Source organism: Leuresthes tenuis, unplaced genomic scaffold (genome assembly GCF_036924035.1).
Source record: "Leuresthes tenuis unplaced genomic scaffold, fLeuTen1.0.hap1 SCAF_2, whole genome shotgun sequence".
Lineage (NCBI taxonomy): Eukaryota > Metazoa > Chordata > Actinopteri > Atheriniformes > Atherinopsidae > Leuresthes > Leuresthes tenuis.
This window is the reverse complement of record NW_027325356.1, coordinates 38,350,178-38,369,395: the sequence shown is the minus strand read 5'-3', so window position 1 is coordinate 38,369,395 and position 19,218 is coordinate 38,350,178. Positions and strand designations below refer to the sequence as shown.

At 39.3% G+C, this 19,218-nt stretch overlaps 1 protein-coding gene across 2 annotated transcripts in view; it reads left to right on the top strand.

Moving 5' to 3' along the window:
• Positions 1-6,733: 6,733 nt before the first annotated feature.
• Positions 6,734-19,218, top strand: part of LOC140302222 (solute carrier organic anion transporter family member 3A1-like) — a 36,326-nt gene continuing 23,841 nt past the window's right edge. Inside the window, exons 1-3 of one of the 2 annotated variants that reach the window (XM_072381041.1) lie at positions 6,734-6,840; positions 7,016-7,267; positions 11,229-11,688. In XM_072381041.1, the coding sequence (XP_072237142.1) occupies positions 7,109-7,267; positions 11,229-11,688 (619 nt within the window). In that variant the 5' untranslated portion in view covers positions 6,734-6,840; positions 7,016-7,108. Of the gene's footprint in view, positions 6,841-6,915; positions 7,268-11,228; positions 11,689-19,218 lie in introns of those variants that run through there. The other variant, XM_072381042.1, reaches the window with a different exon arrangement.

The following is a 19,218-nucleotide window of genomic DNA, read 5'->3' as shown; positions in this document are numbered from 1 at the left end:
TATACAACAAGGCTACCTACACACATATGCAAGTCATTAAAGCCATGGCCACTGATGCACCAACATGCCATCATCTGGCTTTTGTATTTCTCGTTGAAAACGCCCTGGATGGTCTTTCTCATCTTTGGCATGTACAGCCATACATTTAAAAAAAAAAAAAAACATTGAAAAGGGCTCTTTTTTAACCATATTAACGTTTCAGGTTTTGTTGTCTTCATGTTAGATGAGTTCCTTCTCATAGAACTCACAGCATTTATGAATATTTGATATTTCTGTTCCTCCTTGAGTAATACAGTTTCAGGTTACGTTACTGGTTGCAGTGCTGCACTCTGTTTAGTGAAAATGGCTTTTGCAAGGTATTCCAGAGCCCTTGCGGTTATACTCGTTATGATGGTATGATAGTTTCTCATGCAGTGCTCTCTGAGGGTTCTAAGATTACGTGCAGTCACCAGCATTTTCTGTTTTTGACCTTTACTCTGAGATTCGCCCACACTCCCTGAATCACATTAATTACTCTAAATCTTGAAAGTAATCAATTCTTTGTAGGCTTGAATTGCAAAATAATTTTTTGAATTTATTTATTCTTCTCTGACTGAGTTTGGCACAGACTGGAGAGCTACGACCTATCCTGGCCTGAAAAGTGTGAATCTTTGGAGAATGCTCCTTTTATACCCATCCTGGCACCACCACCCGTCACTAATTAATCTGCTGATTGTAGGATCTTCCAGAATGCTGTTACTTGTAAATTTTTTATTTATTGTAGGAAATGTACGTTGGTCAAGAGTAGGATACCTGGAGTTGTTCACAGGTAGACAAAGTTTATAACATATTCCCATGTTTGCAGCTCACAGACAGTTTGAACAACAGGTGAAGGTCTCACTGGTTATTTTGCTTATTTACTTATTTAGTCTTTTGTTTTCTTAATTCTTTTACATTTTCTGGTAAAAAAAAAAAAAACTAGCCATATTTGTGTTATTGTGGATCACTGACAAGTTTATGCTCATCATTGTAGGAATGCTAAGAAACTTTTACATCTAAGCATATCATGCAAAAAAAATACAAACCAAAAAACTATAGTTGTTAGTGAGTTCGAAGCCAAAACTTACAAAGGGAATCAAAGGTTTTGGCACAGAGACAGAAGTTGTTTATCATCTGCATCTGTGTTAGATTATTTATTTGTTATTTTAGAGCACAAATGCATAAATGCATCCTTCTCTCAATGGACCTTGTGATTAAGAGACATCCTAAGATAATGTCTTCAGAGGGCTTGCACTGCATCAGCAGGCACTGTGGTGGATCTTAAATCACCACTGCTTCTCTGGGTGACTCCATGAGAAATGGATGCCCTTCATGCTGAGTCCACACTTCACCTGATAGATTGTGCTGCTTCAGATGCTATGGAATTGATCCTGATAGAGCATCTTAATTGTCTGAGGAATATTGTGAGCTAAAAGCTGCAGGGTAAGTGACCTTGGCACTCACCAGCGCTCACCAGTTTCACAGTTATAAAAGAGGACCCCCATCTTTCGTGATTTACTACTGTCTCTGTGCCATCCTCACCTCTTCTGCTTTACAAATGTTTGAGTAACTAAAAGTCATAATTCAGATATCTGCAACTTCACTTTGCATTTGAATGAATATGTAATAATCAAGAATCATTTAATACATTTAAATGGTTCCATCATTTAAAAAAAAAAGCTGCTTTCCAAATAGAAACATAAACACCACAGAAGTAATTTGGCCAATATAACTCATTTGGAGGTGTTGCTGGTCTAATTAAAATGTCACATTCTGATAAGATTTCCAGAGGACTTTTACTTTAAACAGCACAAGATTGACAGATTTGAGCTATATCGGATATAAAACTCTCTCTCACAGTGAATTCACAGTATCTTTAAAGATGTCCAATATAGCTTTCATGGCAAAGACACAGCAGTTGAAAAATTCTGATTGACCTTTGGCCCAATATGGATCATTTTCTTTTTCAGTGCTACTTGAATGCTACCTGGTGATGTTGCGGTTAGCACTGTTGCCTCACAACAAGAAGTTTTCTTGGTTCAAATCTTGGCTGGGGCTTTTCTGTAGAGTTAGCATGTGCAGGTTCTCTCTGGGCTCCTCCCACTGTCTAAAAAACGTGCATGGTGATCGTAAATTGACCATAGGTTGTTTGTCTCTGTTTTAGCCCTGGTGTCTTTACCAGCGTGTAACTCGATGGTAGCTGTAATGGCTGTTAATCAGTCCTAAAAATTATTGAGAGGCCCTGATACAGAACTCAAGAAAACAAATAAAAGATATTTGAAGTAAATTTTTACCCAGATCTTGGCTTGGGACACAAATGAAATTAGTAACTGCATTTTAATTTTTTAAAAACATCCTTAGAGTACAATCGTTTCTCTCTTGAAACAATGCAGAGACACTAGCCTGGGCTTTTATTAAGAGCAGATTTGATTACTATCATGCTCCTCTGTCTGGTCTTCCTATGAAGAAAAAATTCACAATTAGAGTTACTTCAAAGCTCAGCTTAACGAATGCTAATTAAAACCAGAAAGACAGCACATTTTATACCAATTTTAAAGTCTCTGCACTGGTTACCTTCTTCCTTTGGAGTTGATTTGATCCTTTCACTACTTTATAAAACTTTTTATGCTCTTTGTGCTGCTTACTTATCAGAGGTAACTTTATGCAGGATCTTCTGGTGGTAATTTTTTAATCATCCACTAAGTGAGAACCAAAACATATGGTGAGAAAACATTTTACCACCATGGCCCATGTCTGTGGAACGAAGTGTGAAGATTTCTAAAAGTAAACCTCAAAACCCACCTTTTTAAAACTGAGTTTTCATGGAAATGTAATTTTTCTTTTTTTTAATCAATCTATTTATAATTTACTGCTGTGGTTCCTTTCTGTTCTATTCTATCCACTATTTTGTGACCATACTCTTAGTGCTAATTTGTTTACTTTTTTCTTTGTTTTCACTTGTATACATTTTAATGTAGATGACTTTTTCTACACTCTGGAGCATGTTCGAACTTTCAGGAATTTCAGCAGAGCTGTTGCAGAATGGTAGGTAGTGATTAATTAGGCCAGTAGGGTTCACCTATAATAGGAGAATTGGCTATTCCACAGTGGGAGTTGGGGCTCCCACTCATAAATTTGTGGAAACAAATAACATTTAACTAGATGTCTCATGGGACGTTTAAAAAAGACACTTTGCAGTTCCTGTTTATTCTAAAAAACACTGCTCAGTGTCCTCATTGTTGAACTGAGACACTGGGTGCTTCAAGAATCACAACACTGGGTTAGCAAAGGAAGGAAGTCCACATATTTCAAAGGGTTACCACATCAAATTTTTACCCTGCACTGATCAGCCATAACATTGAAACTACTGAAAGGTAACACTGCTAATCTTGATGCAGGGCAGTGTAGCAGCCTTCCCCAGCAGGACTTCCTAAGTAGTTCTTCTCCGTCAAGAACTACTTAGGAAGGCCTCAAAGAACATGCTGAGGTGTTCATCCAGCCCCCAAACTCCCCAGATAGCAATCAGATAGATTATAATAGCATGTTTGGGATGCAAGCCCAGTCTATTAAAACGCATTCACACAACCCACATGCAGGGCCCAAAGGATCTCTTGCTAATGTTCTGGTACCAGACTATCCAGGACAGTCTCAGATGTTCTTTGTCTATGACCTGGTCAGAGCTTTTTTGGGGGCATCAGGAGGACCTACTTAATATTAGGTTCTCTTCTTTCCTTTTTTGCCCTTGCAGTTCTGTGCTTTGTGCTGCAAAGTCATTGAAATGTATTGAAATGGAACAAACGGCACTTCCAGTTTATACTAGATATTTAAAAATGCCATCTGACAAATTTGCAGTTGTAAGAAAACAGTACTTCCAGTTATCATTCAAGTGAGAGCAACATTAGAGGTTAAGCTCAAACCAAGACTAAGGAGATACAGTAGGTCTTTAATGTAGCCGCTTTGATAGATCTGTTTCATATTCTTTGTTTAGACTGCAACCCTTTGCCCTTTGCCCCCTAATGTTACAATTCAACATATATTCTATTTTTTTGTCAGATCTCCCAGCACAGTCCTGCTGCCTTTATGCCACTGAACTGCTGGTGTCAGTAAAGTCTCACAATAAAAGTAATCCTATCATTGATATCGTGAGTGACAGAGCAAACTGGAAATGCACGGACAGCCAGATGTTGATTAGAGGTCAGAGATAATCTACTTAAGCTTATTTATAGGCAAAATCAGATAACAAATCGGTTAAAAATTAGGCTTAAATACTGAAAGGAATTCTGGTAATGTAGGCTAAACAGGATGACCTTTTTTGCCTGAGTATTTTTAGATCCCTGTACTCAAAGCTAGATCAAATCTGTTGCTCTAAAAAGGCTTCAATCACATTACCGGGACATATTGCTTGATTTTTATTCAAGTCCTATTATAAATGCAAATCAGATTTGATGGTGCGCAATTATAACTTCAAGAACTTTGCATTTCATTTTCATGTGAACGTAACAATCAACTGAAAGGGCATATGTGTGCTCTAGATTTCTTTTAGGACAAGTCATCTATGTTGACTATATCTATGTGGTTATATCTATGTTGTTATATCTATGTATAACAATAGAAAACGTCATCTTTGTGAGACCGCTCAGTGGATAAGATTGAGATACAAATATGGGTGCAAATGTGTGAATGACAATTGGCTCCAGTGTCTTGCAAACATTAGTTCAGCTGTACCAGAAAATATTGAAATGGATAAGAAAAGCTAAGCAGCTAGCTTTTGCTGTTTTAGTGGCTGTTGTTAGCTGTACTGTGGTGGTCCTGCAGGTTTCTGACATGTAGCATAAACTGGGTTTCCATTAATTAGTGAAGCAATAACCACAAAAATGTGAAAAATACATGTTTTCACAGGTCAATTCAAAGAGAATAACCAAGGCTGCATAGTGTCACCAGAGTGTGGCAGTATAGGATATGTTGCAAATATTTGTAGCTAAAAAAAGAGGTAAATGTCCTAACCTGAAACAAGTACGTCTGTCTGCAGCCCCACAGTTGGATCATCCACCATCTACCCACATCCAACTCCACTTAAATCCATCTCCACCCACATCCAATTCAACTGGTTAGATTACAGTTAGGACCCAGGGTTAGGGGGTCACCTGAAACAAGATATTTTCTGGTCTCCGTTAAAAGAAAAACTACCGCTTTCCCTATCTTCCATGTTGTGGATGTCCACCGCAGCATTTGTTGTTGTTTTTTCTTCTTCTTTCCTGAAAAGTAACAGCTCTAGTTTCTTGTTAGTTAGGGTATTTACTTTTTCATTTAAATTATAGCTGGCCATGTTTTCTATGGCACCACCCTCAAGCGACACTGGGCAACCTGATTTATTTACTTTAAAGCAGCCAGTGAAAATGTGTTTGGTTCACATTTCTTTTTTGCAGGAGTTTCAAAAGATCACTTCAGATTAACTTTTCTAGTTAATGGAAACCTAGCTACTATAGGGAAAGTTGGATCTGATGATCGGATTTATGTCCAAACAACCCTGAAAAAAAGTCAGATATGATAAATAAATAATTTTAGTCTACTCAGCTTGGAAATGTGAATATAGTCAACATTTGCACTTGTTCTAAGACTGCAGAGTACTTATGGTTTCCAGAGTTTCTAAAAGTAGAATCAGAGGCAGAGCCTTCAGTTATCAGGCCCCTCCCTTGTGGTACCAGCTGCCAATTTGGCTTTAGGGAGCAGACAATCTCTCTGTCTCTAAGATCAGGCTTGAAACTTCCCTTTTTGACAAAGCTTATAGTTAGAGATGGCTCAGGTGACCCTGATTCATCCCATAGTTATGCTGCTTTAGGCCTAAACTGCTGGGAGACCTCCCGTGATACACCTCTCCTCATTATCTTCTCTTTACTCTTCATGTGCACATAACATTATTAGTTTCATTTACTTGTGCTTCTCTTTCTCAGCAGGTATCGCTGGCCTGGTGTAATGTTACTTGTTGTCCCCTCTTTTTATCCTCTCAAACCCCAGCTGGTCAAGGCAGATGGCTGCCCTCCCTTAGTCTAGTTCTGCCAGAGGTTTCTTCATGTTAAAAGGAAATTTTTTCCTTTCTAATGTTGCCTCGTGTATGCTCAAGATTGGATCGAAGAGTTTTGATGCAATCTGTTGGTTTCCTTAGCTAGGCAACTTTTTAGAAAACTGGCTCTGTATGAATTGGACTAATTTGGAATTAAATGGATTTTATTTGGCTAGGTTATGATTGTATTACAATAAATTGGATTAGGCTATAATTTACATGAATTGGACTGTATCTTTGAAGTGCCTTGAGATGACATTTGTTGTAATTTAGCGCAATATAAATAAAACTTAACTGAATTTAATTTGAATTAAATTTGATGGTTTTTTTATGGTTTTTGATGGTCATTTATTTGCATGCCTGTTTGTTTGACGGTATCTATCTTTCATTTAAGGATGACGACAAAGACCAGCTATATATACAATTAGTGTTTGGTTACAGGTAATATCAGGTTAGGATTCTTCTTCTGTATCAGCGTTTAAGCTGAAAGTCTGTACAGTTGGAGAAGAATACGTGGAATCACACCGACAGTGAGGAGGAGGAACTGAGTGAGAGGAGAAGATAACCACAGCTCTCCCGGTTGAGCTTAATGGGAGGAGCGTTATAGCACCGCTAACAGGACGCGGAGCTGCATCTCAGAACTGGTGGGCTGCGAAACCAAAAGAAGTCGGCAGCGGTGCTGAGTGGGAATGCAGCACCCCGGATGTGGGGAAGCAACGTCCTGTAGTTCTGCGTCGGACATTAGAAACCGTCATCCTTAGGTGCGTAACCTACGTATTTAAATATGAGGTGGATTATATGCACTGAGTGGACACGCGATGAGGGGTCTTTATAGAGACTGCGCGTAATGCTGAGTGGACAGTAGTGCTTCTCTCTGTAGCCCATATTCCTGCCAAGAGACGGACCACTGACACGAGATTCGCTCTTCCCCTGCAGTGCTGCTCGTTACCATCGGAACCAGATGATCGCCGCCGGACCGGACCCGCTCACTTTCATGCTGTCCAACCCAACCGGAGCCTGAGCCGAAGGATGCAGGTTAAAAACCAGATCTGCACAGAGCGGAGCAGCACCGACGACCCGGAGCAAGATGACAATCAGAAGAAGACCTCGTGTTTTTCCAACATTAAGATTTTCTTGGTGTCGGAATGCGCGCTCATGTTGGCACAGGGCACCGTGGGCGCCTATCTGGTGAGTTAAATGGGCTCGGTGTTGGTCTTATCTCAGTGTTTCTCAGGTAACATCGGGTTAACGCAGCGCCCTTCAGACCATCACGCAGTAATAACGATGCGGTGCTTCAGCTGATGCGGTTAATAGTCTTGTTATTCCGATCATAGCCTATTAGTGTTATCACATCCTTCAGTAAGCACGGGACAGGGCGCTCTCATTGATTGATGACTTGCTGCGTGTCATCCATCAGGCCTATGCGCCATCTGCATGACACTAACCGCGTCACAGCGGCTGTATAGGCTCCACGTTGTTTGGGAGAATGTCTATGCGATTTTGGATAGTCTGCCGAAGAACAGGTTACGAAACACTGGTTTGGAGGTACATCAAACCTGCTACCCTCTGCACACATATGTCTCAATAAATAATGCAGAAGGCCTTTGACACTGGTGTACACAGGCCTGAGAGATGACGTGATCTCCACAACAAAGGAGACAAGAGGGTTTTATTTTGTCAGTAACACCACATTTTCTGTAACAGCCCAATCTATCAATGTCACCAGATGAATGACAGCGCAAGAGAAAGGCTTTTATCTCTATTGACGACAAGAGCAGAATTTTAAACGAGCTTTAAAATTAAAAAATTAAAAAAGACAATCAGATGCAGAGGTTACAGTAAGTCATTTTGAGGTGCAGAACTTTGTGATGTGACCAACGTCTTTACCTCAGCAAGAAGAACATCTGCCTAAATTATTCTGTGTTGTCATGACCATGTACTGGAAGTCTTTGTACAGTCTGAAAAATGATTTACACCCTCTTTTGATTGTAGTTTTTGATATATCATGACAAAATGGAAAAAACATGTGGTCCTCATCAGTTGTTGAAATGAGGCTAATGCAACCCTAGATCATCAACAACATACAACATGTTACATATGTCATTACTTATTGAATGATAATGAAGCTAAATTGCAGAAGCTGTATGTGAAAAACGAAACAGACCTCATGATTTGGTAGTTTGTACAAAAATGTTTCCTGTATGATGTCATCAGTCCATACATTGTTGTGAAGGAATTTAGGTCCACTCTTCTTTCCAATGTTTTCTCAGTTCATTGACATTTTGCTCTTCATTTATGCAGAGCTCTTTTAAGGTCCTACCTATCACAGCATTTCTGTCAGGTTGAAGTCTGGACTTTTTTTTCTTGTTTTCTTCTAACGCCATTCTGTTGTAGCTTTACTGCTGTCCTTTGGATCATCATCCTGTTGCATGATCTGGTTTCAGCCAAGCTTTAGCTGTCAGGCAGTTGACCTTATATTTAATTCTAGAATGCATTGGTATACAGAGGAGGTCATGGTCAGGGAATTCAATGACTACAAGGTGTTTAGGTCCTGTGGCTGATACACAAGCCCCAAGCATAAGCCTTCCACCACCGTGCTTAAGAGTTGATATGAGGCATTTATGCTCATTTGCTGTGTTTGTTTGACTTAACCTTTGCTGCCGTGTTCTTTTTACAGAGAATAGGTTTTCTCCAGCAGCCCTTCCAAACAAACTATACATGTTCTGTCATGATCCTAACATGCTAACTGAAGCCAGGAAATTTCCAAACCTTCTGCTTTTATGGAGGTAGCCACAGTTGCTGATGATTATTTAATCAAATGCATCATGTCTGCTACCGAAAGCAGCAAGGATGTTCTTAGTTTTTCACACTCTGTAGCTTCACTTTGGCTTAGTTTTTGTCAGATAAATACTGACTGGCTGCATCTTGTGTATTTTTCATTCGAGGTTGTAGTTAGCTGGTTTTAAGACTCAGAAGATTTGACATGTAAAACCTTAGAATTTACAGAGGGTGCCATTTCTCTTTCATATTACTGTGTGTAAATATAATCTGATTTATTCACCTGATCAAAACCAATTCTCCTGATAGGTGTCAGCACAGTCTCGTACTACAAGTAAATATAAGTTGTTTTTAATGAGCTCAGAGACGTTAAAAAAACAGGTGTTTTATAAACGTATCCTGTAAAGAAAGTATAGATAGTCAGAAATGCCTCTTACAGCTTACTCACATCAACACAGTTAAGAAAGTGATCCTGAAAGTAGGAAATGAAAGACCAGTGGCATGACTTGTCGTTACATTTGGCCTTTACAGTCTGCTTATTTAGCTTTTTATTCTTGGTTAGGGAAAAACTTTCTTCAATGACATTTTTGTTTACATCTTGGCAAACGCATAGCAGAGTTGGTTTTAAAGTGTATCACAAGGGTCAGCGATTCCAATATTTATTTATTTTCCTTGAAGACTGCAGTGGAACCTCCTCCTTTAAAGAGCACCTCAAACAAAACTGCAACTTTAGCAAATCCCCCTCTGATTAAAGTACAGGTAGAAATGCTGCCTGTATCCTCCTGTGTAAAATACTGCCTGCCATCACTTTTACAGTTTTTCTTAGCCATTTCTTAGCATTTATTTCTCATCTTTTTCTCTGTGGAACCTGATTTCAACACAACCGATTTTTGTTTTTCTGTTGTCTGTAAACAGTGGAGCAGACTGGACTAAAATGGGAAAGAAATTAAATGGGAATCTAAGAAGCACAGATCCTCTTTTCTTGTTATAATAACTTCACCTGTAATCAGACGTGCAGTTGTAACATCATTGTGTGTAAGGTGACAGAACAATTGTGCTCTGCAGCTAGACATCAGTTTTAAAGTGAATTACAGGTTGCTCTTTCTTTTTTTGGAAAGTTGAAGGTCACCAGATGTCTTGCTTTGTTGACCTCTTTCCAGCAGCTTTTGCTGGTGTTTCTCTAAGGACAGACCCAGTACAGTACGACCAGCCTTGGGCATTTTCTCTCAACATAAATCTAATCTGACTAAATCTAACTTTTCAATAATAATTATAGAAGTTGTAGCACAGACATGCCCAGTCTTCTTCTTCTTTTTTTGTCTTTTGTGGTAGTAAATTATCTTTATTGGTCTTAATATCTATAATTGATCTAATTACTATTTGTAGCCATACTTGGTAATAACCAACACAACAAAAATGTATCAGATTTTGAAATAAAAAATGTTGGCATATGAATTTATGAATGTAAAGCGTCCCTTGATTCCCAAGTACTGCTTATTTATTTATTATTGTTACAATACTTTATATATGACAGTACCAAATCTGACAGGAGGACAGGGAAAGAGGGAGAGCAAAGAAAAGGAAAGACAAACAAGACAGAGATAGAAAAAACAATCATCAGAGAGTACAAAAAAAAAGACAAAACCAGACAAGTAGCTGCTATATCTGTGGAAACCAAACAAAAAGCATCTTACGACATCTGTGGGGAAACCAGGTGGAGAACCATCAGAGCACCTGCAAGTAGACAAACAGAGAGAGAAAAAAACAAAATAAAACACAAGCAGCAACAACACCAGCAGCAACATAACTGTGAATATGGATGGTTTGAAAATCTTATTGCACTTCTAAGGTGATGCAATATTTATGATGTGATTCATTCAAATATAATTTTTTTTATATTTATTCTTTTATTTCAGCCCTGCTTTTTTCACTTGGTGTGAACTAATACATGCATGTTTAAAATAACTCCTGAGCAACCCTCAGCCATCATACATTTACCCACTATACAGCTGGTACAATGTGTGTGTCTGTTACATAATTAAAAAAAACAGCTGCATGAGGTTTCTTGCCTAAAGCCACACACGTGAATGCATCTCCTTTTCTCAGGTTGGCATCACGCTAGTTTTAGGGCTGTAGTGGGAGGACGGGAAGGAGGATACAGATAGAGAAGCAGTCTGGTCTACAAAACTTTTTTTTTTGGTCCATGATATCAACAGGTCGGTTTTGTTGTCAGTGAGCTCTGAAGGAGGGGAAGATGATCCAGTTCATACTCCCACAAAAAACATTTACCAGAATAAAAATCCATACAAATGATGTAAAACTTTTTTTTGCTGTTGTTTCTTGTCTACCTGTCCCTCTCTTTTCCTGCCAGGTGAGTGTTCTGACCACTTTGGAAAGACGTTTCAACCTCCAGAGTGCCGATGTGGGTGTCATTGCCAGCAGCTTCGAAATCGGCAACCTGGCCCTCATCCTGTTCGTCAGCTACTTTGGCGCCAAGGCCCACCGGCCTCGTCTGATTGGCTGTGGTGGGATTGTCATGGCGTTGGGGGCATTGCTGTCGGCTTTACCAGAGTTTCTGACTCATCAGTATGAGTACGAGGCAGGAGACTCATGGCACGCTGAGGATGGCAGGGACGTCTGCTCCAACAAAACTAGGTCAGAAAATCGAGACTCTGGGTTTAACTGCGGCAATCGAGCCAACACCAACATGATGTACCTTCTGCTGATTGGAGCCCAGGTTCTGCTCGGCATTGGAGCCACACCTGTGCAGCCTCTGGGAGTGTCTTATATTGACGACCATGTCCACAGGAAGGACTCTTCGCTGTATATAGGTGAGTCAGGTGGAGATACTGTGGAGGTACAACTCCTAAGATAATTGTCGAGGGTATGTTTTTGATAGCACATTTTGAAGCTGCTCGCTACATGAAAAGTTTTGCTTCATATACCATAAGGGTAGCTTATTTATGGTGCTGCATCACAAGTGACTTACAGCACTGTCATCACTTGTTGAGAAACGTATTTGCTGAGATGCCAAACATAGTAAATTATAGCATTTTTCTGTCTGAATGATAAATATAGAACTAGAGGCATCAGGCTTAAGCAGAAAGACTTGAAATGTTGGCAAACAGCTATGGCTTCAGATACTCCAAGTGTGATTATTAAAGCATCTGACTCAAGTAAAATACAGATAAATTCTGTGATGCAGCTGATAGATCAGTCAGATGCAATTTTGGGGCAAACTACAAGATTATGCAATTTTTCTCTGGATATATACTATGAATTTTCACTCAAGATTAATTAAGTCTGCATTGTGCTTCAAATGGTATAAAACACTGTCTTGTTTTAAGTGAGCATTTTTGCACATTATAAACTTTATTCCTATATTTTCTATGATGTTCAGGCGTCCATATATTTTTCCCTACTGGTTTTGAATTTATATGAGGAAGAACATGTCGTTGTTAATGTAGTATTGTAAATGTAGGAGACAATCTTGTCAACGTATGTCAACAACTTTTTAAAACAGACGTCAGATGTTGATTTTCTTTTAGTTTCAAACCCTGTTAAAAGTTGCTGCTTGGGATATTGAATTTGTAGTTGTTCAAAAGTAGCTGTTGGAACATGGCAAACTTGCCGTCAATGTATAGATCCTTGACATGATGTGTTGATTTCTATCTTTGTATATGTTAGGTTATGTTTGGCTAGGTTATGTATAACTTGATTACATTTGTGGAGTGATTGTGATTTGTCAATAGGGGTTACAGTCTTCTACTTTGATTTTTAACCAGACAGATGGTTATCCTGAGGTATCCCTGTGGGTGAATCCTGTAACTCTGACACCTCTAACTTCTCAAAGCCCCTAGCCTTTAAGCCTGCCGTTGGCGCCAATCTGGTGTGTGTCTCCTTCAGGTGCACGGTGGAGATACACTTTTGTTCCTCATTCTTGACTTCTGCAAAGTAACACATTATTGTCTGTCCGACTCTTTACCTCCTTTTGTTGGCCTTGTTCAAAAAATAAATCTCCTGTCATGAATCCATTCTCATTGACATCGGGGGTATGAGCATCATACAGTAGTTTCAATCTAAAGGTGCTCCAACTTAAGTAAACTGAATTTGTATTGCTTGCAGCGCTGCTGGGTTCCATGTGGACCAGATTTTACCAGTATTTATATTTTTCCGTAGCCTTGCCCACACGTCCCAGTACTTTTGATATGTGCAGAAGCCCACTGTCTCTCTGTATTTCAGAAATTGCCCTGGTTTCAGACGGGCATCAGGTTCACTTTCTGCATGATCATTTGTAATATGTTGATCCTCACTCTCTGTCTTCACTTTTCTTGGTCTGAGACAGTTCACTCGAATGCATGTTCCGAATGCATGTTTGACAGATTCCCAGCCAATTCCACCCGGGGGCAAGTCCACCCTTTTATAGAATACAATGTAACTCCCCCAGCAGACAGCAGCATAGAACGGTGCACTCTCAATGACAGTGTGCTAAAATATGCACATCATGTCACTGCAGACATTGACGGATCTGAGCTGTCTCAGGAAGAAGAGATGGCTCTGGCCCCTCCTGTACATTGCTTCTATGTTGGCAGATCACTCCAGTTTATTATCCAGTACCACCCCCAGGTATTTGCAGGTCTGAACAGTCTCTATCTCCCTTCCATCAATGCAGACTGACTGGCATGGAGTTTTAGATCTCCTGAAGTCCACCACCAGCTCTTTGGTCTTGGTGGTGTTCAGGAGAAAAAAAGTTATTTTTGGTCCAGCCATTGAAGGACTCCACAAGGTCCCTGTACTCCTTCTCCTGTCCACCGCGCACACATGCCACAACAGCTGTATCATCAGAATACTTCTGTATGTGGCAGGACTCTGAGTTGTACCTGAAGTCTGATGTGTACAGGGTGAAAAGAAAAGGAGTCAAAACAGTACCCTGTAGAGCCCCAATACTGCATTCCAGTGTTCCATAAACACATCTCCCCATCATGCCATACTGTGGTCTGGCATTCAGATAGTCTATAATCCACAAGGGAGGGGGCCACACCCATACGTAGAAGCTTATATTTCAGTATGGGAGGCCGTATGGTGTTGAAGGCACTGAAGAAGTCAAAGAACATGATTCTCATATATGAACCAGGCACATCCAGATAAGCATATGCCCGATGCAGCATGTACAGAAATGCGTCTTCCACTCCTCTGGGTTTCTGGTTGGCAAACTGTAGGGGGTCAAGATCCTCAGCAACCTGCAATCTCATGCGACGAACAAGGAGTCTCTCCAAGGTCTTCGTGATATGAGATGTCAAAGCCACCGGTCTGTAGTCATTCAGCTCCACCGGTTGCCCTAATTTGGGCACCAGTATGAGACAAGAAGTTTTCCACAGCATCTGGATTTTTTCCATCTGAAAGCTCATATTGAAGAGCCTCTGAAGAGGGACTCCTCGTTGACCAGCACAGTTCCTCAAAAGCCTTGGACAGACTCCATCTGGGCCTCCATCTGATATGGAGATACCACACACCTGGTTGAATTTCTTGTAGATCTACTGCCACAGTTTCATTGTACGGAGATGCCAGTGGTATCCCCACAGCTGGCTTTGGCTTAGTCCTGCTATATCTCTGACATGTTTCACATGAATTAATAATTCTCTGAAGAATGATGCCACATTCTTTATCTCTGTCAATGGAGCTTCTTCAGGATTTAGTTTTTTCCTGCAGAGTTGATTTTTTCTGATATTGTCATTATTTCTTCTTCGCCTTGACTTTATCATTCCTCATTACTTTGCTCTTGTTGAGTGGCATCATTAGCAACTATAACATAATCATCATCTTGAATGTTTTGCCCTTCATTATCCATAATGTTCATGCAGTAATGACAAGAGCTTGTAAAGTCAAGTTTCACAGGTTGACTGAATATCCCTGTACTGTACTTTTCCATATCCAGAACAGTTCCTGCTCCTTTCATGGATGATTTGCTCAGAAAAAAAAAAGCATGGAAAACTCCAATTTCAAAATGACAGATGATTTTTATTGTGGTCTACTCATCTCTCGCCTTTGTTCGGTTAAGTATGATGTATCTTGGTTAATTTTCACTGTTGAAGCAGAAGACTTCCCTCCAAAATCCTTTTACGTGCAGACTTAATCGACGCAAAAGTCAAATCTACGCATGCTTTTAGGGCCAACTGTCAGTCTTTTAATTCCAGGCATGCAGTATCTCGCAGTTTAAATACCAACACTGCATTAGGGAGTTCCATTTAAGCATGTATGAGTACCGCTGCTCAAAATCAATTTTGTTGTCTGTCATAGCTACGTCTCTTGTGATCCATTCAAAGTTCAAGTAAGCCTCATAAGTTAGGTCCATTTCTTCTTTGAGAAACAAGTCGTCAAGTTTCACAAGTAAGGTGTTCATGCTAGTGTCCTTATTCAAATCATCTACTGCTATTTCCATCGTCACTTCTCTTTCTCTTCCCGTTAGTGCCAAGGCAAGCGCTTGTTTGCTTTTCTTGAGTTCTGTGATTCAGGTCCAAATTGCGACTTCGTCCTTCTAGTCTTCGTAAGGTTTCCCCTCATCAAAGGTTGGCAGTAATCTGCAGTTACTCACCATCCTCTGCAACCAGTGTTACACGATGAAACTCACTGTATAAGTTGGACAACATTTTTATCTCTTTAAATTCTTTCTGCTCGTTGCTTCTTTTGTGTTGTACCCACTGATATGGTGTGTGGATGAAGGGATGGGGTTTGGTTAGTGAGAATCTGAGCTTGAGGATTCTGACAGCTGTGACAGCTTGACAGTTACAGTTAGTATGTTGTGTTAGTGCTGATATATATGGCCAAAAATCTTTACTTTGGTCACATCTGTCGAAAGGATGTTGTTTCAAAAGTTTTAAACCTAAGCTGTGCTGCCGTGTTCTTTTTTTTAGAGAAAAGAGGCTCTCTCCTGAAAACCCTTCCGAACAAGTCATACTTGTTCAGTATTTTTTTAATTGTTCTTGTCAGGAACTTACATTCAACATGCTAACTGAGGCCTGTAGTTTGAGATATAGCTTTTGGCCTTTTTAAAATTTTGTTTCCTTTCTCCGAGCATTGCACAGTCTGAAATTAGGGTGAACCTGCTCCGACGTCCAGTCGTGGGAAGATTGACACCTATCTTGCATGTTTTCCACTTGTAAATAGTCTTCTTCACTGTAGAATGATGGTCTCCAAATTGGCTTTACAATCCCTTCCAAATAGATGGGCAACAACAATTGCCTCTCTAAGATAATTGTTTTTCCTCTCTGGCATTGTGTTAGCACACACCTGAATGCTCCAGACTAGCATACTGCCAAAACCTCTGCTTTTATTGAGGTGCTCACACCTGCTGATGTTATATACTTTATATACTTTTGCTTTGTGTTAAAGGTTAGAAAACATCTCGTGTCTATGTGAGTCTTGTGAATTAAACATTGCTGACTACTAATTTAGTTGAGAGTCTGTAAAGGCAAGTTTAAGAGGAAAATTGTGGGTTTTATTATGCCCTCTGTCATATAGTTCATGCTCCCTTTGAGGAAAGCAATTTTTTCCAAGCTTCAGGAGAAGATGACTGTGAGTCTACTTCCAGTAACAACCAGGAGATCGACTTAACGTGCATAATAGCCTGTCTGTCAAAGTTGCCGAGGCAACAGTTCAGAGAAAGTCACAGACACTATGTGCTATTCCTGTTCTTCTCGCTGCTCAGCAACCTGTTATTAGCTTATCTCCATCTGGACAGATGAAGAGAATGATGCGCATGAGGCGAAAAGAACCATTACTTTTTACTAAAAAATACTGTAAAATGGAAAATTGTTTCTTAGATAATATCATTTCAACCTGTGAGAAAATCGGATCAATTAGAATTTTATTGGGAAAGCTGTTCATTTATGACTAAAAAAAGCAACAGTGCCATGCCATAGACAGTTCCACCTCAGGGTCAGACTGATAACGTTGTTGTACCTTGAAAGCAATCGTGTGAAAACGCACACCTCATCTAACTGGAGTTTATAGTTTGCATACAACGTTGATTCTGCTTCAGTCAGTGCAGAGGTTTGACCTCTGTAGAGGTCTCATAAATAGATATGAGTTCCTTCATTCCTTCAGCTATTTGCTTTTTAAACACTTGTGATTTGGAATGTTACTAGCTGTGACTGCTCTCAAAATATTTTGGCAAGACGTGGCAACGACGGTGAAGATGAGGTTGTTGTAAGAGCCGAGGAAAAGGAAGGTGATAATTGTCTTTTGTTTTATTTATATACTTTTTTTTAAGGTTATGCAAAACCTGCCAAGCCCAGTGACACGGAAATATGGGGAGTTGGAGCATGGACAAGTCCAAAACGTTTGTTGGAATTCCATAATGTATTAGCCTTGACAGAGGATGTGCCGTCTTTATGTGCCTATTAACCTGCCTGTTATTGTGCATGTCTAACCTATGTAAATAATTAATGCATTTTTGCTTTTATTGATGTCTGTAAGCCAGAAAGCCCCTTGGCAACATTAAAGCCTTAACATTTAGCCTATTGAAAAAATTCTAACGAAAGACCTTTCCAAAAAGCTTATCTTAGTGAAAAATATGAGAAAACATGTCTTTAATATTGTCAATTTACAATTTTCAACAATAATATTATCTTTTCTTTTTTTCCGGGCGTTATTATCTGTGTTGCATGACGTGTTGCACTGCCACTTTTTTTTTTTTACACTTTCTCTGAAGGCCAGGGGAAATAGATTGCATTCAAACTGTGGGCTACAGCTGAAAGAGACACGATAACACAAAACATCAAATGATTAAGATTAAAGATGAGAAGACAACAATAACCTACCAAACTTCTAAGTCTGCTTCACTTGGACTGGCTTAGCTGTGTTGGCTTGCTTTTGTTTTGTTTGTTCCTTTTTCATTCTTTCAAAGATTTAAATAAAAATGTTCTATTCCTTCGCTGCACTGGAACAAACATTATTACCACATAGTTGCCACACATGTTATCACAAATGATATGCAACTTCACAAGTTCAGTACCATGAGCATAGTTTTGTTTACCTCTTGAAGTCAGAAAAGATATAGAGATGGGAAGCAAGTCTGAAAATGTATGCTTTCACTCAACAGGACTCAACATTTTGGAGGTGAGGAGGCGGGCACCAATCTCAACCTGTTCTTGTTGAGACATGATATAGATGCCCTGTTTAAGAATTTATATATGTATATGTTTATTTGTATATATATATATATATATATATATAACAGCACAGCAAAGAGTGGTGTACCCAGCATGAAATTCTGAGCCCTATGTATAAATAATTTTGGTGAGCCCCCATGCTGACTTGATCAATAGTTTTCACTTACATTTTTCCCATGGTATAAGACAAAGATAATAAATACAACCTTAGTTTCACCTCTATATTGATAAAAGCATAATAAATAAGCATAACAAAAGTCAAATGGCCAGACTTCACTCATCTCATCACCAGACTCTGCCTTATTCATCGTTCATTATCATCCTAAAGTTGGGACAATTCTCCTCCGCTGTCTCATTTGATTAATTTTAAAGTGATGGAAGATGTTTTGTTATTAACACTACAGTTTTGAGGGTCTGGTGCATTCAGTTTTTCAGATAGCGTCAGATAGCGATAGACATCTTCACAATCCTGAAATTACGAGGAGTCCATTGATACTAAATATGCCATGATTGATCACTGGGAAAGGGCTAAAATGTCAATATAAAGTTGAACAGTTTTACCATGAGGTCAGTGACATTTTTAATGATTGTTGGCAATAACGTTGATGAATTTATGATGGTAATTAATCTGTGCTTTCCTTAAATGAAGTCTAACTTGCTGCTTTCACTCTGAGACAACTGCTGCTGATATCACGTCAAACTGTGTGTGTTAGTTAATTTGTGCTGCTCACTTCTCTTCTCAAAGAAATGGGTAAGAAGCTGCTCCCCCTCACTTAATTTTCTCTCCTTTTTTTCTTTCCTTTTATGGTATCCAGATTTCACTTTCTTAGAGTAAGGCGTGACTTTCTCCTCTGGCTGTCTGGCTGAACTCTATATGTACATGACTCGGTTGAATCGACTGGACTAAACCATTTTGCACAATTTTATAGGGGTGATAGGACCCTCAAGGAACATCCATCATTGTTGTTAATGGAAAATTCAGTCTCTCAACCACTTCATTCAGCCAGACTAATTTACATTATGACATTTACATTATGACATTAATTGATTAGAAATTTAAAAATAAAACATGAAAGCTTTTCATTCCATTATTTTCACCTTGCAGGGGGACCTGGGTAAACAGTCCTATAAATATATTGTAAACATTTAACATGTTAAAACAGTAATAAGCCATGTTTTTTCAATTTAAAA